Here is a 20,834-nt window from a genome sequence, read left to right as displayed (position 1 = left end):
ATTGTACTTTAATTCAGTGTCCTCTTCCAAAAATTAGAAAGCCATTAAAACTATAAGGTTTAGCTCCCACTTTAATAATATTTTTAATTCAAATGAATTCTTTCTTTACTTGTGACCCCTGGCATGTCTGTATTTACTTGTTTCTTTTTATTTATTTTATTCTTGTTTATCTACTTCTTCCCTTCTTTGTCTCCTTTATACCTTTATTAATTTTCATTATGTATATTTGTATATTGTCCATTGTTTATGTACTATTGTTGTTAATGTTCCTTAAATTGAAGAAAAAAAAAAAAAATTAACTTCCGGGTTTTACTCACGCTGCAACGTCTTGTCCCTGCAAGCTGGAGGATCCATTTAACTTCTTTTTAAGGTATTTCTGCAACATTAGTTGATGAAAACTTTAAACTATAGATGGAGACTTCGACGTATCTTGGATTCTGACGGTTGTACGTTTCTGTCCTCTGCGGAGGTTCAGCTCGCTGGGGAGGAACGACGGCGTGGAAGTGGGACCGGACAAAGACTCGTTATCGAGGGACCCTGGTCGGGAAGGAAGGTGAGAATTAACACAGCTTGGTGTGTGTTACGTGTTTGGTTTAATCAGCGAGTGGTAATATTCCTGTGAACTGTGTGATCGTGATGTTTGGTGCTTAGTGATGTTAAGTTGGTCTCGTGTCGAGATCAGTTGTCCAGACCTGCGTGAAGCTGCCCCCCCACCCCACGCAAAACAGTGAAAATGGTCTCTATCGTTTGTGCTGCGTTAGTGCTGGTTTGTCCAGAAGAAAAAAATAGTTTGTGCTGCGTTAGTGCTGGTTTGTCCAGAAGAAAAAATAGTTTGTGCTGCTTTGGTTTCTAAAGGCTAAATAATATTTTAAATGTTAGACCGTTCACACAGCCTCACGAAAACGGTTGTTTTTTATTACCCAGAAAACTGGAGAATAATTAATTTTACAGAGAAGAAGGTTGTAGTGTGGTTTTAGAAGAAGGTGGCTTTGTCTTTTGATGATAGTCGACAATTTAATCATCCAGCTTCTTCCTTGTTTTAATCCAATATCCAAAAAAGTTTGTTGTATAAATTCGGTTTTCTTGTCAGCCCTAACATTTTATAACGGAAAAATCGCTGTAACCTTAGCTATTTTTTCCTTCTCCTTAAACAGCAATTTAGTTTTTACTGTTTCTCAAAAGATTTAAAGGTAAGTAAAAAGCAGTAATATTATCAGTTAATACAACCCAGACTTCATAAAGCTGCATCCTTCTAATGGACATCATGCTGTAACTTGGCATCATGCAAGAAAGTTCATCTAATGAATGCAAAGACAAACCAGTTAGACTTTCCTGGGTATTCACATCCATTTATATAATAAAAGACCCAGATGAGTGAAAATTGTCCAAATGTGTAACTTGGATGTTAAAACACATCTTTCATTTGACTGCAGTAGATTAATAACAGGTTAATGAGAATACTTGGTAATAACTACTCAAATCTGTTGATGGCATATATACATGACAGAATTATATCAAATCCAACACCATTCAAGTTTATTTAGGCTTTACCTGCAACCTCCTACATGTATTTTCTAAGTTAAAGTATAAATCACTGTTTATTATTTCATAGTATTTACCATAGTTTACATTCACTCATACAAGAGGATGACTTTAATATTATTTAATTTCTTTTACTGAGGGATAAATAAAGTCCTCAATAAAGCTGGTTGTAAATTAGTAAAACTATTAAAGTAATTAATACCATTTAGACATCTCTCCTTCAACCAGATGCCCGAGCAACCAGCAGTAGACAGAGGCTGTGTCCAAATGGGCTCCCTACTCCCTACATAGTGCCCTGTACAGGGCTCACGCCATTTTGTCGGAGTGTCCGAATGTCCAGAGAGAAAAAGTAGGGCACTCAAAATTACCCACAGTAGTAGTGAGCATCGATGGTCACCATAGATATATACACATAGATGCCGCCTCTGACGCTGCTGTCCATTGGAACGATGTGTCAACTCGGCCACCATCTTGGGCCGTGTCTACTTCCTGCATTAGGCAGCAGAGGCAGAGGTCTATCAATGATTAAAATCACCATAACTCGCTGAATTTTTATACGATTTTTAATCTGTTTGGTTCATTAGAAACGTCACACATATTCATAATACAACAGATTATTTTTTTATTTTATATCAAAAAGAGGATAAACAGACATTATTATAAGGGATGTAGATATTTGTGGAAAATGGTGTAAAAGAAAGGAAAAAAAAGTCCATGGTTTCCAACCTAATGACAAGAAAGAAATTTTAAAAAAAATATTTTAGCCACGTATTTAGAGGCATTGTGGAAGGTCCAGAGAGACACTTGCAGCTCCAGAGTCGCAGGTTGGAAATTCCTTATGTCGTGTTTGTAAACCAAAATTTACAACATTTTCTTTATAAAGCCGTAGACATTCTTTTAAAAGAAAGAGACATTTTGCCGCAACAGTGCTATTAATCGCGATTAAAAATTTAAATCGTTGCCCCGCACTAATATATATATATATATATATATATATATATATATATATATATATATATATATATATATATATATATATATATATATATGTATGTATGTGTATAATATATGTATAATGTACTTGAAATAATAATTTTGTCCTTCAAACTTTGCTTTCATCAAAGAATTCTCCATTTGCAGCAATTACAGCCTTGCATACCTTTGGCATTCTAGCTGTCAATATGTTGAGGTAATCTGAGGAAATTTCACCCCATGCTTCCTAAAGGACCTCCCACAAGTCGAATTGGCTTGATGGACACTTCTTACGCACTGTGCGGTCAAGCTGTTCCCACAGCAGCTCAATAGGGTTGAGATCTGGTGACTGTGCTGGCCACTCCATTATTGACAGAATACCAGTTGACTGCTTCTTCCCTAAATAGTTCTTGCATAGTTTAGAGCTATGCTTTGGGTCATTGTCTTGTTGTAGGACAAAATTGGCTCCAATCAAGGGCTGTGCACAGGGTATGGCATGGTGTTGCAAAATGGCGTGATAGCCATCCTTGTTCAATATCCCTTTTACCCTGTACAAATCTCCCACTTCACCAGCACCTAAGCATACCCAGACCATCACGTTTCCTCCACCATGCTTGACAGTGGACGTCAAGCACTGCTCCAGCATCTTTTCATTTGTTCTGCGTCTCACAAATGTTCTTCTTTGTGATCCAACCACCTCAAACTTAGATTCATCTGTCCATAAGACCTTTTTCCAGTCTTCCTCTGTCCAGTGTTTGTGTTCCTTTGCCCATCTTAATCGTTTCCTTTTGTTGGCTAGTCTCAGATATGTCTTTTACTTTGCTACTCTGCCTAGAAGGCCAGCATCCTGGAGTCGCCTCTTCACTGCTGACGTAGAGACTGGTGTTTTGCAGGTACCATTTAATGAAGCTGCCAGTTGAGGACCTGTCAGGCGTCTGTTTCTCAATCTAGAGACTCTGATGTACTTGTCCTCTTGCTCAGTTGTGCACCGGGGCCTCCCACTTCTCCTCCTATTGTAGTTGGAACCAGTTTGTGCTGTTCTTTAAAGGGAGTAGTACACACCATTGTAGAAGGTCTACAGTTTCTTGGCTATTTCTCTTATGGCATAGCCTTCATTTCTCAGAACAAGAATAGACTGACGAGTTTCAGTAGAAAGTTCTTTACTTCTGGCCATTTTGAGACTATAATTGAACACACAAATGCTGAAGCTCCAGATACTGAACTAGCCAAAGGAAGACCATTGTTTTGCCTCTTTAATCAGTACAACAGTTTTCAGCTATTCTAACATGATTGCACAAGGCTTTTCAAATGATCAATTAGCCTTTTAACATGATAAACTTGGATTAGCTAATAGAATATGACAGGAGTGATGGTTGCTGAAAATGGGTCTCTGAACACCTATGTAGATATCCTAATAAAAAAAAAAAGACCTTTTTCCAGCAATAACAGTCATTTACCACATGAACAATGTCTAGATTGTTTTTCTGGTTAATTTCATGTTATATTAATTGAAGAAAATGCTGCTCTTTATTAAAATATCACAACATTTCTAAGTGACCCCAAACCTTTGAGCGGTAGTGTGTATATATATATATATATATATATATACACACTGCTCACAAAAATTAAAGGAGCACTTTAAAGAAACACATTAGATACATCAGATCTCAATATGAAGTTGGATATCTATACAAATAACGACAGGGCAATGTCTTAGGAACAAAAGGATGCCAAGTCTTTTAATGGAAATAAAAGTTTTCAGCCTACAGAGGGCTCAATTGTGTAGACACCCTAAAATCAGAGTGAAATGAAGATGTGGCAGGCTAGTCCATTTTTTCAAAAACTTAATTTCTGCAACTCAAAATGCTTTTCAGTATCTTGTGTGGCCCCCACGAGCTTGTATGCATGCTTGACGTCGCGGCATGCTCCTAATGAGACGACGGACGGTGTCTTGTGGCATTTCCTCCCAGATCTGTGTGAGGGCATCCCTGAGCTGTTGTACAGTCTGAGGAGCAACTTGGCGGCGCCTAATGGATCGAAACATAATGTCCCACACATGTTCTATTGGGTTTAAGTCAGGGGATCGTGAAGGCCATTCAATTGTTTCAATTCCTTCATCCTCCAGGTACTGCCTGCATACTCTTGCCACATGAGGCCGGGCATTGTCGTGCATTAGGAGGAAACCAGGACCTACTGCACCAGCGTAGGGTCTGACAATGGGTTGAAGGATTTCATCTCGATACCTTATGGCAGTCAGAGAACCATTTCCTAGGCAGTAGAGGTCTGTGCGTCCCTCCATGGATATGCCTCCCCAGACTATCACTGACCCACCACCAAACCTGTCATGTTGAACGACGTTGCAGGCAGCATAACGTTCTCCTTGTCTTCTCCAGACTCTTTCACGTCTATCACAGGTGCTCAGGGTGAACCTGCTCTCGTCTGTGAAAAGTACAGGGCGCCAGTGGCGGACTTGCCAATTCTGGTGTTCTTCAGCAAATGCCAGTCGAGCTCCACGGTGCTGGGCAGTGAGCACAGGGCCCACTACAGGACGTCGGGCCCTCAGGCCACCTTCATGAAGTCTGTTCCTGATTGTTTGGGTAGAGACATTCACACCAGTGGCCCTCTGGAGGTCATTCTGTAGGGCACGAGCAGTGCTCAGCCTGTTCCGCCTTGCACAAAGGAGCAGGTATCGGTCTTGCTGATGGCTTGAGGACCTTTTACGGTCCTGTCCAGCTCTCCGAGAATAACCACCAGTCTCCTGAAATCTCCTCCATGTTCTGGAGATTGTGCTGGGAGACACATTAAACCTTCTTGCTGCAGCACGTGTGGATGTGCCATCCTGGAGAAGTTGGACAACCTGTGCAACTTCTGTAGGGTTAAGGAATCGCCTCATACTGCCAGTAGAGATGATTACTCAAGCCAAAACCAGCACGAGTGCCAAAAAAGATCAAGAGGGAGAAACTTGAAATGACCTCCACATGTAAAACCAGTCCTGTTTTGAGGGTTTTCTGATTGTTGCCACTGTGGTGCACCTGTTGTTAATTCCATGAACACCAATACAGCTGAAAGTGATTAACGATGCCCTCAGCTGCTTAACCAACCAGAAAATTATCAGACAGGTTTAACTGATTTCATGCCAGGCCCAATAAAAAAAGTGTTCCTTTAATTTTTGTGAGAAATGTATATAAACATGATGTGTCTGTGTGTATATGTATGTGTGTGCGTGTCTATAGGCAGATATGTTTTAAGTACATACATACGTGTATATATATATTTTTGTATCTTATAATACACACACAGGATTGGTATGATGTACTATAGTGTTACTACCTCGTCTCAAATCCAGGGGAATTTCGATCAAAAACAAATACGAGCCGGACCACACGTAAAGATATAAACAATAAATTTATTACAAAACCAGGTTCAAAAAAGCAAAAAACAACAAAAGGTGTCCAATAGTCGGTACATCAATTCTGGTAAAAGTAAAAAGAAAACCAATTAACATAAGGTGTCCTCAATTAAGTAATAATTACCAATAACAATTAACAAACAAAATAATAAACAATTCTCTTTACGTATTAGAATACCCAAATATTAGACGAAACCAAAATACTTATACGAATACAAATCCAAAAATCTTACTCTTACTCTTAACCTTAACCAAAATGGAGCTTTTTATACAAACCAAAACCAAAATGCAATACCAGACGGTAGCCTTCAATACAAACCAAAAACTATTCAAACTACAAACCAAAATCTGCTATAAAACTTAATTCAAAAGCTACTCGCACACGGTGAGAGCGTATATCCTCAATTATCTCGACTAAAAACACAACCGTGAACTAAACTAAGGGAATTCTAAATGCTCTTACAAAACACCACCAGGGTTACTCAGACCAGCCACTTCTATACACAATCCCAGTTGGCGAGCTGAGGGCCTAATGGTACACAGCTGCCCTGAGTGCTGGCACTTCCTCCTTCTTAAAGGCCTGGAGTCCTTCTGGTTGGCTGGCAGAGAGGAAGTGCGGAACTGTAGTCGTCCAATAACAGAAGAGCAGGGGTTGGTCCCACTGAAGAGTAAGCTGGACTGGAAGCGACCAATCAGGGAGGCGGAAGAGGAGGGAGGTCACTGCCGCATCCACAGCCAATTGCAGAGAAGCAACCGAGCATCAGAATGTAAATTACCACAACCACCGGCCACAGGCCTGGGGATGTGACAATAGGAAATTAAGTATTATGTACTTTATTTATAGTTTCAGACAATAACACATGTATATTTGCAGATATTGCTCAGTATAGTAAATACTATATGAGTTTGTTTTATTGTTATTGATTTTATTCCTTATTTAATTACTTTTTACTTACCCTGACACTTGATGTGGACCTGAAGTGCAACACAGAGAGCCTGTCTGTTAATTAACCATGTCATACCATACACCCATCAAATAAGTTTAACACTACAATTTAAGAACTAGAAGAATATAACAAATTTAAAGAATTTTTTTTTACATTGAGGCCCACTGAATTTCCCAGGGACCGACTTAAACCACCAGCTGCCGGAGACTCACTACATTGAGAACCTGTCAACATCACTGTTCAGGCTCCTTGAAATCCAGTTTTGTCTTTCTTTTTTCTTTCAGTGTTACCTGCAGCAGCTGTTGGTGATTGAAGAGGGGGTTCCCTGGAAATGGAGTCTGGACAAGCTGGATCCAGATCCCCTCTGCTTAGAAGAGGAACTGTGGCCCAATCAGGATGCGAAAAGAGTGATAAAAGTTGGAATGACAACAGGGCACATGGGTCAGGTGTAAACGATGATGTAGAGTGTAACACTGCCAACAACTCCCTCAGCTGCTCTGAATGTGGTGAAAAGTTTGACAACCAACAATCTCTCCAGAGACATTTAACAGAGAATCCTTTGAGTTGTTTAAAGCATAAGAAATGTTTTAAAGTAACACAAAATATAAATTTGAGTAGAGGAGTTCACACAGGGACAAAAGCAGTTAAATGTGATGTTTGTGGTCACATCTGTAGTCATAAAAGAAAACTTGTGCTACACATGAGAATTCACACAGGAGACAAACCATTCAGCTGTGATGAATGTGGACAAAGATTTAGTCACAAGTCAAACTTAAACCAACACATGAGAATCCACACAGGAGACAAAGCCATTCAGCTGTGATGAATGTGGACACAGATTTAGTCAAAAGTCAAGCTTAGACGTACACATGAGGATCCACACAGGAGACAAACCATTCAGCTGTGATGAATGTGGACATAGATTTAGTCAGAAGACACACTTAAACCGACACATGAGAATCCACACAGGAGACAAACCATTCAGCTGTGATGAATGTGGACAAAGATTTAGTCACAAGTCAAACTTAAACAAACACATGACGACCCACACAGGAGACAAACCATTCAGCTGTGATGAATGTGGACACAGATTTAGTCAAAAGTCAAGCTTAGACGTACACATGAGGATCCACACAGGAGACAAACCATTCAGCTGTGATGAATGTGGACATAGATTTAGTGAGAAGACACACTTAAACCGACACATGAGAATCCACACAGGAGACAAACCATTCAGCTGTGATGAATGTGGACAAAGATTTAGTCACAAGTCAAACTTAAACAAACACATGAGGATCCACACAGGAGACAAACCATTCAGATGTGAAGAATGTGGACAAAGATTTAGTCAAAAGTCAAGCTTAAACGAACACATGAGAATCCACACAGGAGACAAACCATTCAGATGTGAAGAATGTGGACAAAGATTTAGTCAAAAGTCAAGCTTAAACAGACACATGAGAATCCACACAGGAGACAAACCATTCAGCTGTGATGAATGTGGACAAAGATTTAGTCACAAGACAAGCTTAGACGTACACATGAGAATCCACACAGGAGACAAACCATTCAGCTGTGATGAATGTGGACAAAGATTTAGTCAAAAGTCAAGCTTAGACAAACACATGAGAATCCACACAGGAGACAAACCATTCTTTTGTGATGAATGTGGACAAAGATTTAGTCAAAAGTCAAGCTTAGACCAACACCTGAGAATCCACACAGGAGACAAACCATTCGGTTGTGATGAATGTGGACAAAGATTTATTGACAAGTCAAACTTAGGCCGACACATGAGAATCCACACAGGAGACAAACCATTCAGTTGTGATGAATGCGGACACAGATTTAGTTGCAAGACACACTTAAACCAACACATGAGAATCCACACAGGAGACAAACCATTCTTCTGTGAGGAATGTGGACACAGATTTTCTCGAAAGACAACCTTAAACCAACACATGAGAATCCACGCAGGAGACAAACCATTCTTCTGTGAGGAATGTGGACAAAGATTTAGTCACAAGTCAAACTTAAACAGACACATGAGAATCGACACAGGACAGAGACTGTTTCCCTGAGGTGTGTGGTGAATTATTTAGGTGGCCTGTCTCTTTAAAAAGGCACATGCGTGTCCATGCAACATAGAAACTGCACTTTGAGAATGCTTTCTAAAATTTAAAGTGCGTTATAAAAATGATTATTATTGTTATTATTATTATTATTACGGAAGCCGGTCATTGCTGCCCCCAGAGGCTCGTCATGCATGCAAATGCCAGTCCCTGATGCCTGTTCGGAGTGGCTTGACCAGACGCACCCTCGTCTCCTCCCCTCTGGTCGGCTCATCACCCAGCCAATCACATCGCAGCCTGCCAGCAACCAGGAAATAAAGGACTGCTGCTGTGTTCATTCTGGAGGGAGAAGCTGTTTAGCACAGATGGTTTTCCCCTCAGCTTGACAGAATTGTGGTGGCTTTTGACTGTATGTTTTCTGTGCTTAGTGGCGGCATTTTGACACGTAGATTACTCGGGAGTTTTAAGCAGGGTTAAACCTGACTGTTTGTTTTGTCAGTTTAATGATAATTACTAATTTCAGTTTGGTTTTGCCTTCGATAGCATACAACTGTTTTGGCTGCTTTTTGAGTTAATTTGTGTTCTGCTTAGAATCCATTTTGTATTAACCTTTAGATATTAAGAGTAGTTTGTGTTGGGCTAGGTTAAAGTGTGTGGTATTGCATTTATGTTACATATTCTATTGGAATTGCTGCATGTTTTGTTATCTAGATAAGTACGCCAGTTTATGCTCACCTTTTTATTTTGTGTAATCTTGGTTTTGTTTTCAACTGGCTGATTTTGAGTTAGACCTTAGTGGTTCTATTGTGTTTTTACTTTGGGCAGCTTCACTAAACCCAGCATTTGTCATTACCACCAGTTGTTTGTTCTCCATTTCCTTTTACAACAATAAAACTACTTGCTTCCGTTATTAACATCTGTCCACTGTTCTTTTCTGTTGTTAAGTCTTCTCATACCTCTATAGTGGGTCGTAACAAATTGGGGGCTCGTCCGGGAGCTTTTGTTCTCAAAGTATATTTAGCACAGTTGATGTGGAGCAGTGGACTTTAATGTTCAGAGATCAAAATGGCTACGTCCTTTGACTTGTACCGGTTTCTTGCAGCTCCTTCCAGTGTAGCTCTTGACTGTTGCCGCAAAGCTTATCTTATGCAGCCTGTGGGTCATTTTTCCCTGTTGGTCCTGAAACAGGCCATCAAGAGCCAGAGTGTCTGCAGAAGCCGCAGCTGTGTGTGAAGGCGCTCTGGCTAGAAGCGACCCAGTTAATGGAGAGGTGAAACCTCTCATTCAGACTCCCAGCCCGAAGACGACTGAGGAGGGACCGGGGGCTGAAAAGCCAGTGACACTTTTATCACTCTGTCCCGGTGTGATCCACTTTCCTCAAACAGTTTGGATGCCCGTGCTGGGACTCCGTTAAAAGTCTGTTTGGTTAGATTGGAGCTGGAAGCCCCTGAGAAGGCTGAAGCTCGCCAAGCGCACATGGAGTTTGAGCCAAGAAAGTTGGAAATAGAAGGTGACAAAGCTGTCAGGCTCCGAAGGTTGGAGCTGAAGGCTCAAGCCCAGGCACCGCCCACTTTGGCCACTACTGCAGGGGCGGCTCCTTCTGTTTCCGCCACCTTTGATGTGAGCAAGTGCATTTTTTTGGTGCATAATTTCAGGGATACCGAGGTGGACTCGTATTTCGCTGCATTTGAGTGCATTGCAGGCACATTGGAATGGCCATGTAACGTGTGGCCCTTATTGTTGCAGTGAAAGTGAACTGGAAAAGCCCAAGAGGTTGTTTCAGCCCTACCGTTAAAGGAGAGCTTGAGCTGCGACACAGTCAAAGCCGTAGTTCTCCAAGCTAACAAACTCGTACCTGAAGCTTATTGCCAGAAATTTTGCCAGCAGAAACAATCTGCCGGGCAAACTTATGTGGAGCACAGATGGAAATGAAAAGTACTCTCTTTGACAAGTTGTGTGCGGCGTCAAAAGCTGGTGATTTGGAATCTTTAAGTTTGTCACAAACCCGGTCATCTCATTGCTGAGTGTGAAGTTTTGAGAATAAAGAACCACCGCAAACCACAGCTGCAAGGTGTAGGTTTGGTCTGGACACAGACTCACTGCAGAGACGCAAAATCAGATAAGTCAAAAAGTCCTGATTCATGTGTTGTTCCTTTCATATTTAGTGGTTCTGTTGGAAATGCCAATGATAAAATCCTGATCCGTATTTTGAGGGATACTGGAGGTTCCCAGTCCCTCATCTTGGCTGATGCACTGACTTTCTTCGACGCTACTTCATGTGGGCCTAATGTAGTGAACAGAGGAATAGAGATGCCATATGTGCCCAGAGCGGTACATCATGTGCACATTAGGACAGATTTAATTAGTGGTATTTTTCCTGTAGCTGTATGCCTAGAATTACTTCTGAAGGGGATAACTATGATAATGAGGAATGATATAGCTGGTGGCCGTGTAGTATTAATGTTCCTGTAGTTGACGCTTCACCAGATTCCCATTTGTTATCCAATTTGTATCCAGCTTGCACAGTAATTTGTGCACAAGCTCGAAGCCAAGGCCATGCGGCTAGTCTTTCAGACAGAGCCTTGTCCCGTTTATTTGCAGAGGTTCTTGTTCACTTTCCTCTGAATGAGGACGTTGATTCATCAGAAGCTGATGAACAGACTAGCAAAGAAATCTTGTCATCAGACCCTGATTCTAACATATTACCACTAGCTAGTGAGAAATTAGTGGAGGCTAAGATGATGGTTGGGTGCACAGTGGCACTCTGTTGCTGGAGACTGGAATGCAAATGATGCGGATGGCAATCCTCTCTCATTTAACAATGCTGATTTAATTCAGAGAAGAGATGCTTTGTATGAACGAATGAGAGCTAGATGTCAGAAACACGCAGACTGGACTAACATTAACAGATGTACTCAGAAAGAAGACGAGAAAGCAGTTGACTATATGGACAGACTGAGACATGTTCTTGATATAAACAGTGGACTGACCAGACCAAACCCACCAAATCCAAGAAGTTCTTGTGATCAACATTTAATGAATGCTTTCATAACAGGTGTATTGAGCCCAATTCAGACATACATTACAAAGTATATGGTAACACACCTGCAGCAGGTCCAGATGAGGTGCTGGAATATGCTTGACATGTAGAAGACTTTCTGAACGCTGTGAAGGCCGCGCTCTTCAATGGGTGGCTTGAACACTGCTCTAGGCCAGAGAGCCGTTGCTAAGGCAACGGACAGGGAGCAGAGGCCCTTATCTCGACAGATAACTCACACCTGCTGAAAACCCCCGCTTTTTGCTCTCAGTGAGTGAAGGAGGGAGAGAAGTTTTATTAAAGTTTGGATCTATGACTGTTATGGCACACATGATGTGAGATGATGTTTTTAATCAAAAAACTGAGTTTATGGACTGCCTGATCAATACTCAGTTATGTTTTTCTATGTGTTATGTATTACCCATTCACATTTCATATATTCCTGTTTGCTTGCTTATTTACATTATTATCCTTAGATTTAGTGATGTTCATTAGGTTTTGGTTTTGATTAATAGAGCTACAGCTTAGTTGTTATTATTTTGTAGCTTACAGAGAGTGCATTCACAAATAAGATGTAAATAAGAAGGTCTGGGAGACTAAAAAGGGAGTTACTCCTTATCTGCTTGCTCCAAAGCAGAGCGGAATTCCCCAGCAAACTCAGAAAATATTAACAAGCAGCCTTTGTGTGAAAAACTGTAAGGATAGATAGATAATGGGACAGGGAAAAGTGTCTTCTTTCCTTCAGCTCTGATGCAACCCAGAAGGAGGGACCAACTTGCAGGATGCCCACATATGCTTTTCTGCTGATGGAAAAATACTAAGTGGTTGGTTCTGAGTTGTTTTCTGTCGATGGAAAATTACTGAGTGGGTTGGTTTTGAGTGTTTTTTCTGCTAGTGGGAAGGTACCAGATGAGATGGTTTTTAAGTTATGTATATATACTGGTGATTTTGTGAAGAGAATGGAATTGTCTGGAGATTTTGAAGAGCTGCTGCGGAGATTTTGCAGAGACTTCTACAGATTTTCTACGGAGACTTAGAGAAAACTTAGTTAGATTTTTACAGAACTTCATCCCTCTTACTGGGATAGATTTTGCCCGTTTGCCAAGGGAGATTTACTTATTATTGAAGAAAACTTAGACTGCGAAAGTGGAAAACACTCCTTGTGAGAAAACTTTTACTTTATACTTATTTCTTATATTCTGCTTTTTAACCCTCACTGAAAGGGAAACCCCCAAAAGGGAATTTTATTATTTTTTCTTTCTTTTTATTTTTTCTGTATTGTACCAATAAAAGAAAACTTGAATAAAAGGGTTATAGTTAACTTCGGTTAACTTCCCAACCAAACTTATTTCTCTTATATTTGTCAACATCCACTGAGGAGAGGAGAGGACAACACAACGAGCAGGTAAACCCCAGATTCCCCAACGCCCGAAGAGACATAAGAACACGCTAGGTTATTACTTCGATACCAGGTAGTGATCCTGTTAGGACGATAGTACGGTAGCTTCATACTCCTAGACCCAAAGGCTGGCTTATCTACCAGAATAACTCCTCAGGCCTATCTCAGCATGAGCGGACGATAATAATCAGGAATTCTAAAGGGGTAAAATTGCTTATTCTCGCGCCACAAGAATCGAGGTGGAAAGGTTCGCGACTGGAGTCTCACCGGTCGTTAAAGATCCAAGAGAGGAAACAGCAGGACGTGAGCCTGAAAGGTCGGTCAAAGAACTGACAATAGGGTAAATATTCGTCACCGGTTTCAACAACGCTAAAAACAGAACAAAGACGAAAGTGCAGACACTTATTTTGAGGATGACTGCGAATTTGACCCCCCCCGACTCAAGATGACACAACTGTGTATGTGCTGCAGGAAGGCAGAGACGGGTCGGGGACAAGGAAGAGGTAGAAGACGAGGAAGAGACAGATCAGAAAGAAAGAAATGTCATGGAAACATGGAAAAAGAGAAAAAGGAAAATGACCAGCAGCAGCAGGCATGACTAGGCCAAGACAGACAGATCCCGGCCCGGAGAGCTCATGTCAAGGTGTCCCTGAGCAAGACACCAAACTCCTAATTGCTTCTGATGGGTCGTGGTTGAGCGCCTTGCTTGGCAGCTTCCACCATCAGCGTGTGAATGTGTGTGTGAATGGGTGAATGTGACGTACATTTACAGCGCTTTGGATAAAAGCGCTATACAAATAGACCATTTACCAATAAATCTTTTTACAGAGACTTAAGGTGTGCTTTTCAAACGGCCGTTGTCCCCGTAAACGGAGGACTGCAGGTTGGCAGAGCAAAATGTGATTGAAGGTCAAGGTGAACCAGGCTACAGCTACTGTCTAGATTTAGTGTCAGCAGGCCCAAGATCAGCCGTTGTAGAGTTGCAGGAAAAAGCAGATGAAATTTGTTCTCCAACTGTACAGACGAGCCTGATAAGTTCCATTGTACAGTGTATTGCAGCAGCAGACCAGGGCCTGACAAAGACTTTGAAAAGCTGTTTTTGGAAGCCTGAACACACAAGCATGACTCTGAAAAATCTGTTTTGGAACACAGCAGGAGTGTGTTGTCTCACGCTCTCTCTGTCCTGAGTGGAGAAAGCAGTTTTTACTTGAAGTTATTGTTTTTCAATATATAAAAGAGAGTTATCCACATATATATCAACATCTATAACAATGCATAAAGAAAAAAATGTAAACACAGTAAAATGCAATAAAACTTAGATAAAAAATTAAAAAGTTAAAATTATTTTATTATGTGACAAACATTGAGATCATTTTTTTATTTTTACCTATGGTTTATCACAATTTGCACAGGCATATGAACATTCACAATGTTTCTGATGCTGAATTTATATTCCATGGGGTCTTACCTATCCATTGAGACCAAGGTTATGTATACTGACCTGAAAATTACAGAGTTATTGTTGATTTATTTTGAGTAGGTCTGTTCAGGTGAATTACACCTCCAAAAACCCTAGGGTTTAAGAGGTTAAAAGATTTAAAACAAAGTCAAATATGAAGAAATGAGAACTGGATCAGGACTTCTGTCATGGTATTTTAATTATATTATGAACATAGGAATCAGGGCAACACTTCACCACAAAAGGGAGGTTTAAGCTCTTTGGTGGTTTCCATCTTGTTCTCATTGTCACAGGTTCTGAACTTTGTATCTGAACCAACAGAGTTGGTATTAAGCTAATGAACTGCTTTAAAAAAAAGCTCCAGGTCCAGATGGTTACCCAGCAGAATTCTACAAAGATTTCTGGACAATGCTGGCACCCACTTTCTACAATATGATATTAGAAATAAAGGAAAAACAAAAAATACCTTCAAATATGAACCTAACCAATATTACTCTACTATTAAAACCAGGTAACGACCCGACACTTCGATCCAGTTACCGTCCAATTTCATTAATAAAAGTAGATCTCAAAATAATTAGCAAAGCTTTGGCCAGAAGAATAGAAAAAATAACCCCTCTAATAATACATCCTGACCAAACAGGCTTTATTAAAGGTAGATATTCCTCTACTAACATGCGTAGATTAATTAACATCATAGATTATTCTACTCTACATAACCTGGAATCCACAGTCATTTCTTTAGATGCAGAAAAAGCATTTGACCGAGTAAACTGGAAATTTTTATTAGCAACTGTTGCAGATATTTTATAAGCATTTTGATTCATTTACTCATTTATTATTCATTTACTCATTTAAGCATTCTTGTTCATTTATTCATTTACATTTTATCCTTAGATTTTAGTAACATGCATTAGGCTCTGCTTTTAATTAATAGAACTACAGCTTAATTGTTATCATTGCTTTGCAGGTTACAGATAGTGCATTCACATAAACAGGAGACAGGGTTACTGGGTTCAGTGCTGGGAGGGTGGCAAGGGACCTTGAAAATTGTTCTGGTGCCCAGCAAGAGAAAGCTACTGAGAAGATAACAAATAAGCAGAAATAGGGAGGATAAAACTTGTTTTGCAGATCTCACCCAACTGACTGTGGGAAAGAAGAAAACAGCCTGGGAAGAAAAGTGACTGAAGAAGGAGGGACCACCTTGCAAAATACACATTCACATAAATGTGCACCACATGCACGCTCATAGCCACAATGTTTTGTATCACTATAAATGAGGAGGACAATTTAGGTAGGCGGGTCTTTTGGCTGAACCAAAGGTTCCCGACACTTCTGTGTATTAGTGGACCAGATGCTAAGGCTAACGGGCCTCCTTCTCGAGAAGATATGTATTGTTTTCTTATTACTGGCTTAACAAAGAATTGTCAATTCTACTCAAACTCTGGTGTTTTTGCCTTCTTATAAAAATGTGGATTTTTGAACACTCTTCCTTCTGATGATTGATTTACAGGTGGTGAACAAATCTTTTAAAGCCAACAAATAATATTTTAAAACTTCACAACGTTAAACAAATTTGGGTTTGGGTCATCTTTTATAGATTGGATAAAAATATTATATAACAACCCAAATGCATGTGTGAAGACCAATGATCAAACTTCTCCAAGCTTCTGTTTGCAGAGAGGCACCAGACAGGGCTGCTCGCTTTCTCCATCACTCTTTGCTATTTTTATTGTACCCCTAGCTGCTGCCATAAGACAAAATAAAGAGATTAAAGGAATCCATGCTAAAAATATAGAACACAAGATAAGTCTTTATGCTGATGACGTATTACTTTTTCCCCAAAACTCACTGACATCTCTCCCCCAGACAAGCACACTTATTAACACATTCTCATCAATATCTGACTACTCTATTAACTGGTCTAAGACTATTATTATGCCCATCAACTGTGACCTACAAAACATAACCAATACTACAATACAGTCTGGAAACATTAGATATCTGGGCATAAACATTTCCCCCAGGTTATCAGAACTAACAAAGCTAAATTATGTCCAGCTACTTAAAGCAATAGAGGATGATCTCTCACGGTGGAGGCACTTACCCATATCACTCATGGGGAGGGTTGCCACAGTTAAAATGATGGTTCTATCTAAAGTAAACTACCTGTTTTCAATGATACCCACTAAACCATCCTCCAGTTGGTTTAAGTCACTGGACTCACATATATCTAAATTTTTATGGAAAAATAAGCCATCACGTATCAGTCTAAAAACTTTACAACAGACTAAAGATAGAGGCGGATTGGAGCTACCCGACTTTAATCATGTTTTCTTAGCTAACAAGCTGCAGTATATCTCCAAATGGCTTAAACCTAGCAGTCTGGATGAAACATGGTTAGATGTAGAGCAAGCATTGTGTGAGGATGTGTTTATCTCTGACCTGCCATCAAAACACATAAGTGTTTTAAAAGCATCAATATCAGTTCCTCCTTAGTGGCTTGGTGGGATTTTCTAAAAATAACCAAATCCTCACTTTTTCCATGTAAGTTTACACCCCTGTGGAACAACCCTGACATCCTGCAAAACAAAAAGCTTATCAATTTTACTCAATGGAAAAATAAAGGAATAAAACAGTTAGAACATATAATAGAAAATGGAAACTTCTGATCATTTAATATTCTCACTTCACAATATGGAATCAGTGGCAAAACATTTTTAGAATATCACCAGCTTAAATCTATTATATGTAAAAAAATATACCATTAATCAATTAAACTTACAGCTACCTATTAGGGTGGCAGAATTCATGAATCTCAATGCCCCAAAGCTATTATCAAAAACATATAGACTTTTATCCAAACTAGAAGACTCAATCTGTCTTCCAACTTCAAAATGGGAGGGTGACTTATCCAGTAACTTTAATAAAGATAAATGGTCGCAAATATGTTTAAACACCTTTAAAATGACTAAAAATTCAAATATGCAACTAATACAATTCAAAATTCTGCATAGAACTCATTAAACAGGACAAAGGATGTTCAGGATGGGTCTGTCACAATCAAACATCTGCACACACTGCAATGAAAACACACCAGACAACTATCTCCATGCCTTGTGGTCCTGCATACCTGTCCGCAGGTTCTGGCTTCAGGTATGTGTGGACATGTCAACATGGTTTAAATGTAATATTCCTACAATCCCAGCACTATGTCTACTAGGTGACTTGGGTGACATTAATATGGCAATTAACTCTGCACACATGATACGCACAGCATTATGCATTGCAAAGAAAACTATCCTTGTGAACTAGAAAAAACAAATTATAATGTGTGTTTTCAGCAGTTGTAGGAATCTCTTAGTTGACCACATCAGTAGTGAGACAATGTCTGCCTCCTCAAAGAACTATTTGGCTGAATCTCATTCCTTCTGTTCCCCTGTGCTTAGTTCCATCACTTAGTGTAGGTGGAGGACTGTGACCTCTTTGCTATGGGGGTTTGAGAAATGGCCAGGAGTGACTGGTGGTTGCGGGTTCTTTGTGGTTGCCTGTGGTGCGGGACCGGCCTGCTCTGCGGTGGGGGTGGCTCTGGATCTGGCCCCGTCAGGGGCTGTGGGGGCCAGCGGTTGGAGTCGCCTCGTGGCGGGGGGTGAGGCCACTGGTGGTGCCTGGGTTGGTGGGCGTCGGTCCTGGGCCGGGCTATTCCGGGGTGGGCTGGGCGGGGGTTCTGGGCTCTGGTGCCCGGGGGTGGTCCTCCTCCCTCAGGGGTGGTGGGCTCCGTATGTGCCAGGGGTCTGGGCCTGCCCGGATGTGCTGCCATGGTGTGGGTTGGTGCATGCCCTGGTGTCTGGCTGACACCCTGGGACCCAGGGTATGGCCAGGGGGTAGGGGGGGTGTGGGGGTTTGAAGGAGGGCTGAGTGGGATTCAGGGGATTACAGGGGGAGGTGCTGGGGTGTGAGACAGGGATGCTTGTATGTTGTGTGTGTGTCTATACTTTGGATGATGTGTGTGTGGATGGGGGGGTATGTTTGTGTGCCTGCGTATGCATGTGTTAGGATGAGTGGGGGTGTGTCTGGGGAGTGAGAGTGGGAGGGTTGGATGCTATGTGAGTGTTTATATTTTTTGGGTGGGGCTGAGAGGGCATATACGAGTTAGGATGAGCGGGAGTGTACAAGGAAATAGGTGTGTGCATGTGTTTCTGTGTGTGTTTGGGGCGGGGTTAAGTGCACTTGTGGGGGGGGGCGGACCTGGGCGGGCCTGGGGGTGGTGGGCCGTGGGTCTGCCGCTGTCCCCATCCTCTCATTCCCCGTTAGAGGTGTGGGAGGGTGGGTATTTTCTGGGGTGGGTGACGGCTCACTGGCTGCGGTCCCTGGATGGCCCGGTCGTGGGGGGAGGCCTCTCCTGGCCTGTCTTGCCCTGGGGGGGCCTCCTGGGGAGCAGGGGTGCCTAATGCCACCAAAGGCTCATCATCCAGAGGGAAGTTTGCTTACATCCCCGGACCCCTCTTACTTCCCGCTCTCTCTGTCTCACACACACACATGTAGGGAGTTGGGAGGCGTGGAGCCATGCAGGGTGGAACGGAGGAGACCATTCAGTGGTCTCCTTGGATGCACCCCGTGGCGACTCGCCTCTCAGTTTTAATTGCACCGAGACACCAAAACACAAGAAACACAACACACAAACAACACCTGGGCCGGGTCCCGGGGTGGCTGCGCTGGTGGGCTGCTGGCTTTGTGGGGGTTGGGTCAAGGGGGGGTGCTTGGGGCTCGCTGTCCACTGGTCCGCCTGGGGTGTCCCCCACGGGGCATGGTGGGTAGGTTGTGTGTGGCGTGACTGTGTGGTGGTGAGTGATTGTTGGTGTGCGGCGCGGGGGTGGGTGTGAGTGTGGGGTTATATGGGGTGCAGATTGAAGTAGATGGGGAGTGGGGGGAGGGGGCTGATAGCACCCTGGTTCCCGGGGTGTGCGGCTGGAACATCGGGGTGTGTGATGGCCTACGCCGGGTGGCTGTCTGGGGGGGCCTGGTCCTCCTAGGCATGTTGCTGGCCCTCTGCCTTTGGGGGGTGGGGCGGCTGCCTCTGGGCTCCTGGGACCCTGGGCCCTTCGCTTGGGCTGCCCTGGGTGGCTGGTCCCTGGAGGGGCCGGTGGCTGCTGATCTTGGTCCACTGGGGCCTGTGCCCCGGGACCGTGGAGGGGTATTGCTGGGGCTCTCCTCTGCCTCCCTTCGGGTGGGGCTGGAGTCGTCTTTGTGGTGGGGTGGCTTGGGTTGGTGCTCCAGGTCTGCTGCTGAGGGCCCGCCCCAGGCCCTGGTCTGCCTCTGGCCTCCGTGGGGACGTGGTTGCATTTGCATGATCTCACTCACCACTCTTCATCACTGATCACTCCTTGTTTCTCATGCTCTGCATGCTGACACAGTCACTGAGTTGTCTAGTGGGTTTTAATACTAAGCGATAATTATTATTTATTTATTTATTTTTTTTTTTTTGTATTTTTCCTGTGAGTTAGTATCTGGTCGCTGTTATGTCTTTTTGATTTGGTTATTATTTAAAAACTCTTAATGACTGGCAACCCTGATTTTTCTGTGTGTGTGTTTCTGCTTTTGTAAAAGTTGTAGGAAATTTTCTGGCGTGTTCATGTACAGGTGTAACAGTTTGTTGTCTGGTGATGGTGTGGATTGAAGGGTCATTTCCTTCTGTCTGTGATCTTTTTGTCTCCTTTCTTCTTTCCCTTTTGCTCTTTTCGCTATTTTCCATGTTTTTCTGTCTCCTCCGGGTCAGGTCCAGCAAGATTACATAGATTCCGTGATTCAAAGTAAATAAATTAATAAATTAATCACATTATCAAGAGGAGCCTTACCCATAGGCCTCCCCTTGGCAGAGCAAATTTGTTCAGCACGATACAGCAACCAGATTATCATTTTGCTTGCTATGATGCTGGACAGGACAAGTTAAAAAAAAAAAAATGAACTGCTTAAAAAGTGGTTTCTGAAACTGAATGA

At 42.0% G+C, this 20,834-nt stretch overlaps 2 protein-coding genes across 2 annotated transcripts in view; both read left to right on the top strand.

Moving 5' to 3' along the window:
* The first annotated feature begins 310 nt into the window (after window positions 1–310).
* The window catches only part of LOC121641689 (E3 SUMO-protein ligase ZBED1-like), a 631,274-nt gene continuing 610,750 nt past the window's right edge, over window positions 311–20,834 (top strand). The window contains exons 1-2 of the mRNA XM_041987976.1: window positions 311–370; window positions 470–553. The gene's annotated coding sequence lies outside the window, so the exon portion shown is untranslated. The remainder of the gene's footprint in view (window positions 371–469; window positions 554–20,834) is intronic.
* LOC121641677 (gastrula zinc finger protein XlCGF8.2DB-like) lies at window positions 7,604–13,310 on the top strand. Its single transcript, XM_041987963.1, has 2 exons — window positions 7,604–8,495; window positions 8,664–13,310. Exons 1-2 carry the CDS (start codon window positions 7,740–7,742, stop codon window positions 8,949–8,951), a joined length of 1,044 nt encoding a protein of 347 aa, XP_041843897.1. The 5' UTR covers window positions 7,604–7,739; the 3' UTR covers window positions 8,952–13,310.

The sequence above is a fragment of the Melanotaenia boesemani genome, chromosome 6 (genome assembly GCF_017639745.1).
Source record: "Melanotaenia boesemani isolate fMelBoe1 chromosome 6, fMelBoe1.pri, whole genome shotgun sequence".
Lineage (NCBI taxonomy): Eukaryota > Metazoa > Chordata > Actinopteri > Atheriniformes > Melanotaeniidae > Melanotaenia > Melanotaenia boesemani.
This window is presented reverse-complemented; position numbering and strand designations above follow the sequence as displayed.

Bases quoted from the DNA above. Each gene is read 5' to 3' on its own strand.
- LOC121641677 (XM_041987963.1), top strand. From the start codon at position 7,740: ATGAGGATCCACACAGGAGACAAACCATTCAGCTGTGATGAATGTGGA. The intron at 8,496-8,663 runs ATGAGAATCCAC...TTAGGCCGACAC, and splicing joins AGTCAAGCTTAGACAAACAC to ATGAGAATCCACACAGGAGA.